This window comes from Carlito syrichta, unplaced genomic scaffold, assembly GCF_000164805.1.
Source record: "Carlito syrichta isolate Samal-C Ts95f unplaced genomic scaffold, Tarsius_syrichta-2.0.1 Scaffold308114, whole genome shotgun sequence".
Classification (NCBI taxonomy): Eukaryota; Metazoa; Chordata; class Mammalia; order Primates; family Tarsiidae; genus Carlito; species Carlito syrichta.
Genome location: NW_007252210.1, coordinates 1,203,494 through 1,212,742, shown reverse-complemented (window position 1 = coordinate 1,212,742; position 9,249 = coordinate 1,203,494). Strand labels below are relative to the sequence as shown.

General features: G+C 35.1%; 1 protein-coding gene across 1 annotated transcript in view; it reads left to right on the top strand.

Annotated features, from left to right (window-relative positions):
* The first annotated feature begins 5,954 nt into the window (after positions 1-5,954).
* Positions 5,955-9,249, top strand: part of SYNE1 (spectrin repeat containing nuclear envelope protein 1) — a 391,665-nt gene continuing 388,370 nt past the window's right edge. The window contains exons 1-2 of the mRNA XM_021716025.1: positions 5,955-6,631; positions 7,558-7,736. Coding sequence (XP_021571700.1) covers positions 6,494-6,631; positions 7,558-7,736 — 317 coding nt within the window. The 5' untranslated portion in view covers positions 5,955-6,493. The remainder of the gene's footprint in view (positions 6,632-7,557; positions 7,737-9,249) is intronic.

Here is a 9,249-nt window from a genome sequence, read left to right as displayed (position 1 = left end):
AGGCAGGGTCTGCCATGTTCCTCTACAATAGAGTTACTATTTTTCCCTTTATAGTTGAGATATAACTTAGGGGAGATACTTGAGACAATGCTAATTCCCTGCTTCTCCTCAAAGTTTTGCTCTTTGATTTAAGCTTCCATTGCCTTCAATAATTATTTCTATACTACTTGTCTAATGTTGCTTTTGCTTTTTCCTCATCCCTTCTACATTTATTCATTGCACTTTTTGTAAGAAAAAGATGTTCTTTCTTCCTCATTTATTTTTTTTGGTTAGTTAATTGAATATAGACTCACATATATTTGTAGACTCATGTATATCACTATAGTGATAATCCATCACTATTATCATTTTTTTTACTCAAATTGCTCCATATTTGGTCACTAAGAGCTCCTTTTTTGCTGGTTCCTGCACCCTTTTGACCTGGCCTTATCCTTCTTAAACACTTTCTTATTTTCTGAAACTACAGATGTTCCAGGCTTATTTTATATTTTCCCTGCCTAGTCCTGGAATCAACCACTTCTCTAAGAAGGCTGTCTTCCTTTTGTTGGTGAATGAAGTTTAGAAACCAAGATTTCGGTGCTAGGTATGCTCATTGCTCCTGGGGTTTCATGGCTTCTAGGGTCCCTCAGCAGACAGAACTAGAAAATGTGTATGTATACTAAATCATATATATACACAACACATACACAGCCCCCTTTGTCTCTCACTGTGTTTGTTTATATACACACACATGTACATATATTGCTTCTCCTGTGTGTGTGTGTGTGTGTGTGTGTGTGTGTGTGTGAGAGAGAGAGAGAGAGCATTTGTTCAAACTGATACCTCTGATTCCAATACAACACCACAAAGGTTATTATAGTCTTATATGCTTATTTGTTTCTACTTTCTCTGATAATGTGAAACCTGTCTCTCATCTACATGTACTTATTTTTTTCAGCCTTAGTACACACATAAAATCATTTCAGAATTTCTAACCCATACCCTTGTAACATTGTTTCAGAATTTCTAACCCACACCCCTATTACAGATTTACAAACTGGAGATGCTGCTATGCGTTTGTCATAGAATTAGGTTCATTTGCTATTGTTTGCATTCCATTTTGCACACAACACTCCCCCCCACACACACATACACACACATCCTGATTGATTTTAATTATTTATTTATTTGGAAGAGTGAGACCTCACTATAGTTCTAAGAGTAAGTGCAAACCCCATCCTTATTCTCACTTCTCTCTTTTTGTTCCCTTACTTTAGCAGAATTTGCCACCTCTAGGTAACCCATCTCTTTAGTTTTGTATTTTTTCCACAAATGAGATGTTTTTTCATATATCTCCTTTTTTCCTTAAAGAGTAACATTCAATAGACTTATTTTGACTTTTCATTTAGTAGTATATCCTGGGAATCACCCCAAACCAGTTCATAGAGATTTCCCTATTCATTTTTAGAGCTGCATAGTATTGCATTGTCTGGAAGTATGACTGTTTATTCAACCACTCTCTTATGAATGGGTATAAAGCTGTTTCTACATGTGAACAACTCTGTGCATATGTACTTTCATATAATTGGAGATGTATCTTCTAGGCAAATTTCTAGAAGTGTGATTGCCAAGTCAAAATGTCAATGTTTATGTAATTTTGTTAAATGTTGCCATATTTACCTCCAAAAGGGCTACACCAATCCTCTTAAATTTAGCCTCTTTTAATTTCTGGGAATTTGAGAAATCTGCCAGGCCACACCAAACTAGCTTTATAAGTAAATATCCAGACACTTTTGGAAAATAGAATGATTCCACTACTTCCTTCGCAATTTACACGTACTGAAATAATTCATTTACTTCACAAATGTATACTTGAGTTCTTTCTATAAAACAGGAGCTCTAGACAATACAAAATTAAAGAAAACATTGAGCTTTGGCTCTTAAATAATTTACATATTGGTAAGTTGGTAATGCAATAAATCAGTATAAATTGTACAAACTTCATGCCCAAGAGAGATTCCGGACATGAGAATAATGTAGACAACACTCTTAGCTTTGAATGCAATGTTGGACAGTTTCCAGATCACTCTAATCTCATTCTTATTGGAAGGTTTCTTTTCCTGCTCACCTTCCATTGGTTTTTCACAGAAAGTTGAACAGGATATTCAGAGTTTTTCAAGTCATTCATTCTCTCATTTCAGTTGTATGACAGTAGAGTCCTATTTCAGTCTGAGTGATATTTATTGGCTGGAATATAAAAGCATCATTGTTCTTACTCAATAAGTCTTGGAGAAGAAGTTATGCACTTAGCCTATGAGAAGCATTGTTTATAAAGACTTGTTTCCACAGAAGACTTGTTTTCACAGAAGACTTGTTTTCACAAGGACTATTTTCTCAGATCATGTTTTAAATGTTATATTTACACTATAAGAAAATGACTGACAGTGATGGGAAACTATGGGGGGAGAGAGAGATGGGATTAACAGTAGTAAATATCTGTCTAGGGATGGGGAGACACCTCTTATCAACAAGGGTGACTGAATGAGGCATATTTGTATACCTAACCCTTAACTGTATCCCACAATATCATAATAAAAAATATTGATTATATTAAAAAAAGAAAAAGAAAAAAATGTTATATTTACTAAGGATAGAAAGTATGCATTTGAATCTCAGAATATAATCCAAAGAATTTTCCTTTTGTTCTTGCAAGTTTCTTAATCTCTTTTAAATCCCCCCACCATCTATCTGAACTTATGCTTTTTGACTCCTCTTTCTTGCTCTTCTCTATCCCATGGCCTCACAGAATGCTTAACTGTGGCAAGCAATGAGTTTTTGAAGACTCTTTGGTGCCCTCCTGCTTGTTATTTAGTTTTCTTCTTTACAAGTTAAGAACTTATGTCTCAGTTATACTCTTACAAATTTTTCTTTGATCTTTGTACTTTGTCCTGTGTTTAGATGTCTTTTTTTTTTTTTTTTAGATAACAAGGAAATGTAGTCCTTGTATTAGTATTTAGCTTGGTTTAAGGAATAATTAAGGCATTCTTCCCATATTACTGCAGAAACATGTGTGTTTATTTTTTTCTCTTGTTTGCAGGGCTATTAAAATATGTTAGAAATTGATGAGAAATGTATAAGTGTGAATGGATTCATCACCACTTTCCACAGATTTCTTTCTCCAACAAGGTTTCAGATAGATCATTCTAAACAGTAAAATAGAAACCCAACCTTTGACCTCCATGGTGCAGACAAGGGAATAAATTCAGATTCCTATGAGGTCCAGAAAGATGATGTGAAGGAATGAGGTAAGCTGGAAGCTACCTATGGTAACAGAACAGAGCAGTCCTATTCCCTCTCTTGAGGAAGAGAACAAATACTCAGTTTCAGTTAGCTTTATCTCAATGAAATGCAAGGATGGTGATCCCAGGTTTTCTAGTTTATCAAGAAAAGTCAGCAGTCTGGATTTCTATTGAAATTTAATTACTTTGCCTTGGGAGGCCGAGGTGAGTGAGTTGCCTGAGCTCGCGGGTTCGAGACCCGCCTGGGCAACTTGGTGAAACCTCATCTCTACAATAAATCAAAAAATTAGCCAGGCATGATAGCGCACGCCTGTGGTTCCAGCTACTTGGAAGGCTGAGACGGAAGGATCGCCAGAGCCCAGCAGGTCGAGGCTGCAGTGGCCAGGAGTGGCCACTGCACTCCAGTCTGGGTGACACAGTGAGACTCCAACTCAAAAAAAAACAAATTAATTATTTTAATTTATTTAAATGGTGTATTAAATAAAGCAGATAGCCAGTAAAAAGTGACATTAGATTTATTTATTAGGTTTTCAAATTTACCAAGAAAAGGTAGTGATATAGATTTTTGTCAAAAAGTTTTTGAAATTTATTTCCAAATAATTCACAAAATTAATGAAACATTTGTTGGCCTTGTGTTAATCTTCTCAGGTTACCATTAAAAAATACCAAAGACTAGGGGGCTTAAACAACAGAACTTTATTTTCTCACAGCCTGGAGATAAGAAGTCCAAGATCAAGGTGCTGTCTAGGTCATTTTCTGGGAAGTCCACTCTTCCTGACTTGTGGACAGTCCCTTCCTATCTATATTCCTCATGTGGCATTTCCTCCATGTGAGCGTGGAGAGAAAGATCTATCTTTGTTGTCTCTTCCTCTGCTTTTAAGAACATCTTATTGGATGGGGACTCCACTCTTATGACCAAATTTAACCTTCCTTACCTCTTTAAAGACTCATTCTTCAAATACAGTCATACTGGGAGTTAGGGCTTCAACATGTGAATTTTGGAGGACACACATCACAATTCAATACATAGAAGCCTCTATCCTACAAAGTAAAACCTCTCCAGATTAATGACCCAAGAAAAATTGTCTAGTCCAGGGTTCTTAAACACTAATGTACATCAAAATCATCTGAGGTTTTTGTTAAAACAGATTCCAGAGCCTCACTTCTTTAGTTTCTGGTTCAACATGTCAGAGGTGTGGTCTCAGATTCTATGATCCTAGCAATTTCCCAGGTGATGCATTTGCTGCTGCTCTGGGGGTCACACTTTGAGAGCCACTGTTCCAACATCCTTGGCTGTGGTTTTTATCCATCAGCATTATCCTATCCTCTTTCTGACTTCTGGAAAATCTTCTGTCTCTTTGGATGTCTGTATGTTGCCCATTCCACCCTCCTAGGCTATTAAGAATTTAATTTCAATGGGATTTTGTGACTGGTGGAAGGTAAACAAACAAACCTGTTCTTTGTAAACCCATTGTGAAAGACAGTTTTTAGGATATAAAATCATGATTTAATATTCTGACAGTGAAGACAATAATAGCCCTGACTTCATCACTACACAATCTATGCCTATAAAAATTAGACTTGTACCCTATACATTTATACAAAAAACCAGAAACCAATAAAATGAAAAGTAGATGTACAATAGAGACAATATTTTAAAAGAAAGAGAGTAATTATGAAAAATAAGTTGAGCAAAAGATCTTTAGAGTCTAGGATAAGTTGACTATATTAACAATGTAGTACAATTGGAGCCGCGTTGGGGTAAAATATTCATGTAATACTCAACAATATTTTTTAAAAATGATATACCAGAAAAGGAAACCGTCTATCCTCTATGAAATGCATTGATCTTATGATGATTAGCATGTGTCTTACATTTGTGGTTTGTGGGTGCTAAAGTAGATGTAGAGAAAATTTTGGAGAGGTCGTAAAACAGAGCTGCCAAAATGATTATAGGGATTGTAGTAGATTCTGTCATAAATACACATTGTATGTCTACACTGCTAGGTTTAAAGAGAAGCAAACACAAGTTTATATTCTATAGTAATTCTCAGGTTTGTTTGGGTTTTTTTGCCATTGAACCTGATAAGTAAGTTTCATCAATGACACAAAATTCCAATAAGCATACCTCAAATTACTTACAGTGATTTTTGTGATAGCTTTTACTCTACCCTTATGATGTAAAACTGGTACATTTAAACTATTCAAAGCATTTGTGACATAACTTTGACTCTGATAAAAATTTTTTTAAGTACAACATTCACAAACTTCTGAACTTTGTCCTCAGTAACATACCTCATGAAATCGCTGATGAGAATTATTGAGCTAGTAGTCTGAAAGGTACTTTATTATTATTATTTCTAATTTGTTTAGGAATTATTATGGTGAGTAGTTGTTGATTGAAGGCTATTGAGATTGACTGAGATAGACTTACCATCCATACAAGTCCATTTTATTGGGATTTAGCACATTTTTTTAGTAGTTGGGAAAACACCAAAATGAAAATTTGGGGACAACTCTAAATAGACTGGCGTCTCTCCTGAATGCTTTATAGTTATAATCTCTCAAAAGTAGGGAACTAAATACTAAAAGCCTCAAGTCTATTTTACTATTTCTTCACTTTTCTTTGTTTCTCTTTAAAATGTATTTTAAAATCATGTTCTAAATTTACTACCTGAATTTTAATTTCCTTTGAACAAATGACACTGATTTTGAAAGATTATTTATGTAAATATATCATCTTCTTCCTTTGTTTTTCATGTCAGTCCATGTACAGAGGATCACCGGTTAGTACAAATTTTAGAAATCTTAACTCCTGATTTTTATAGGTAAAAGAGAACATAAGTTTCATGCTATTTGGTAACAAACTTCAAAGTAAGTGAGTCTTCTTAAACTATTCATCACAGTTTCTTTTAAGTTCCAGTCAACTTCTAAATATAAAGAATAGCCTTTTTTTTTCTGTTTGGCATTTTTGTTGACAATTCCCTGCATGATTTTTTATTTTTTTCAACTTTCAACAAAAGAAGTTTCTGTAAACCATTTTATAGTTGTTTTTAGTTTGTGCACCTAACAAATGTCCCTGAAATTTACACTGAAACTATATGCTTGTTTGTTTTTATGGCTCACCCTACTTACTTCTGTGTTCCACTACATAGGCATGAGCAAGTCTTATTGATATCTAATGAAGTTCTAATTATTATATAATTAAATCAGTTATGATATTCCAGTACATTACTAGTACAGTTTTTCTTTTTGTACAGATTAAACTAGTCAACATTAACTCCACCGATATAGCTGATGGCCGACCCTCAATAGTTCTTGGATTGATGTGGACCATTATTCTATATTTCCAGGTACTGTGCTACAGTTCCTTTTTTCAGTTTATTCATATCTCAAAGGGAGATAGTAGGAGACACTTTTTTTTTTTTTTTGAGTTGGAGTCTCACTCTGTCACCCAGGCTGGAGTGCAGTGGCACTGTCATGGCTCACTGCAGCCTTGACCTCTTGGCTCAGGCGATCCTTCTACCTCAGTCTTCCAAGTAGCTGGAACTATTGGCATGTGCTACCATGCCCGGCTAATTTTTTATTTATTGTAGAGACGAGGTCTCATCAAGTTGCCTGGGTGAGTCTTGAACACACGGGCTCAGGCAATCCACTCGCCTCAGTCTCCCAAAGTGCTGGGATTACAGGCTGAGCCATTGAGCCTGGCCAGTAGAAGACACCTTAACAATGCCCTCATCTGCCATACCTTTGGGTTGATTCTCCACTTAGCAGAAATGGGACCTTCACACATACATTGCTTTTGGTAGTAGGAGAAGGTATTGTGCCTGGGCCCTACACCTCTAAGAACTTCAGCAGAGATGCCCTATCTGAAAAGTGATCATGTCACAATGGAGATAAAAGATAAGTGTAAAAGGAGCTCAGGAAAATTATCTTGTTTCTCTGGAAATGAGGAATTCTAAGCTCCCAGTAGACATGAAAAGGAGAAACGAACTTGCCATTCCATCCAGAGTAATTGTTCTAACCATTAGGTTTTACTTTGTTAATTCGTTCGTGTATTCAACAGATATTTATTACTGTGTGTAAGATATACTTCAAGATGCAATGGGAGGTGCAAAAAGGAATAAGATTTAGGCCATATGCCCTTTAAGAGCATTCATTCTGTCATGGGTGTTCAGGGCACTAAGATAACTCATTTGTAGTTGGAAAAGTAAAATAGCTGAAGAAAGAAGAGCAAAAATAATTCTTGTATTTTTGCTTGCTATTGAATCATAAACAGATTGAAGAGTTGACCAGCAACCTGCCCCAGCTCCAGTCTTTGTCCAGCAGTACATCCTCTGTGGACAGCCTCGTTAGTGCCGAGACTCCCAGCCCACCAAGTAAAAGAAAGGTGGTCACCAAGATCCAAGGCAATGCTAAGAAGGCCTTACTGAAGTGGGTTCAGTACACCGCAGGCAAGTAAGTACCAAGCATTTGTTTAAATTTAAACTTAAACTAATACTGTAGAAAAATGCTCTAATAAAATCCATTCTTTCTTCATTCATGTGATTGGGACTGATAAATTCAACTGATTAATCCTACACTTTGATTAGTAGCATGAGGGTTAATTCAAGTCATTGTTAGGAGTTTCTACTTCTGTTAAATAATCTTTACACAAACAAGTTACAGGTTTAAACTACTGAGTTCTATTTAATAACAATGTAAACTAAGGTCCACAGTCTGAAAAAATAATTTGCTTTTATTTCCTGAAACTTTCTAGCAATTTTTTGGAATTTTTTTCCCTTTTGGTCTCATCTTTTATCTAGAATGTAGATTATTTTGTCAATTCTAGTCTTATGAACTGAAAATTTGCTTCTAGTTTTCAGTTTTCTGCTAGGCATAATAATGTTATATGTGTTAATAAGGGATAGAAAATTACTTTTAGAATGTATTTTCTCATAGCAATTTCAATAGAGTTTTTAATTGATTACACCAATATTATATGGTCTGGTGTGGTCATGGGTAAGTCTTTTCACATACAGATTGTGCATTTGTTTAATTTTCCTAAACAACATGTAAAATTGATTCATTTTCTATCTTGCTTTTCATGCCTACATCTAATCTGAATTTGATTCTCTACTTCTTGAAAATAGTTGTAAACTTATCATTATAAAATACTAAGGCATGAAACATAGGGAGTTTTATTTTTAAAGTGTCTGAAGAGTAGAAATAAAAAGAGAGAATATAAACATAGGAAAGATGTAATTAGCATGACTAATATGTGGTTTTGTTTATCTTTTAAAGCATATAGCTGGTTCTCTAATTTGGGATATGTTTTTATGATTCAAGTTGTAGTATAGTCAAAAAATTTTCTGAAATCGAAGCTTAATGGCTCCTTAAGATCTGTAGTAGAAATAAAATTTAAAAAGCCGTTCCCAAATTGCTGACACACTGATTGCATCTACATTGGACATTACTAATCTCTATCACAACTGAACTGAGTAGGGAGAAGACTTGTGACTGCATGTTGACATTTTTCATGACTCTATTGCATTAAACTTTGTAACAATATCAATGTGATATTCTGATGTCCACTGCTCCACATAGCATGAAATTCACCAAAAATAAATTGATTTTCATTTAGTAGACTAGTAGCTTATAGTTAGCTCAAATTTAATGCCACTGGAGTTAACCAGCATTTAATTTAGTTATACAAATGCTGTTCTGGGTTTCAAAGACATGCAAGAGTTTGGTGGACATAAAGTCATACCCACAACTTGTATATGGGTAACATCAGTGGAAGTCGTATTTTCCTTATCTGTGTAAATGTCCAGTATCAGGGACCTGAGAGTTCTCTACACATCAACACATCAATAAGATTCATTTCTTTTGTAGCTGCATAGATTGTGGAAGTTTGGAGAGATGACGCTTCTCTACCATGAAAATTCTGTTATGCACACATGGTTCCATTGTGCTACCAAACAGTTAATAC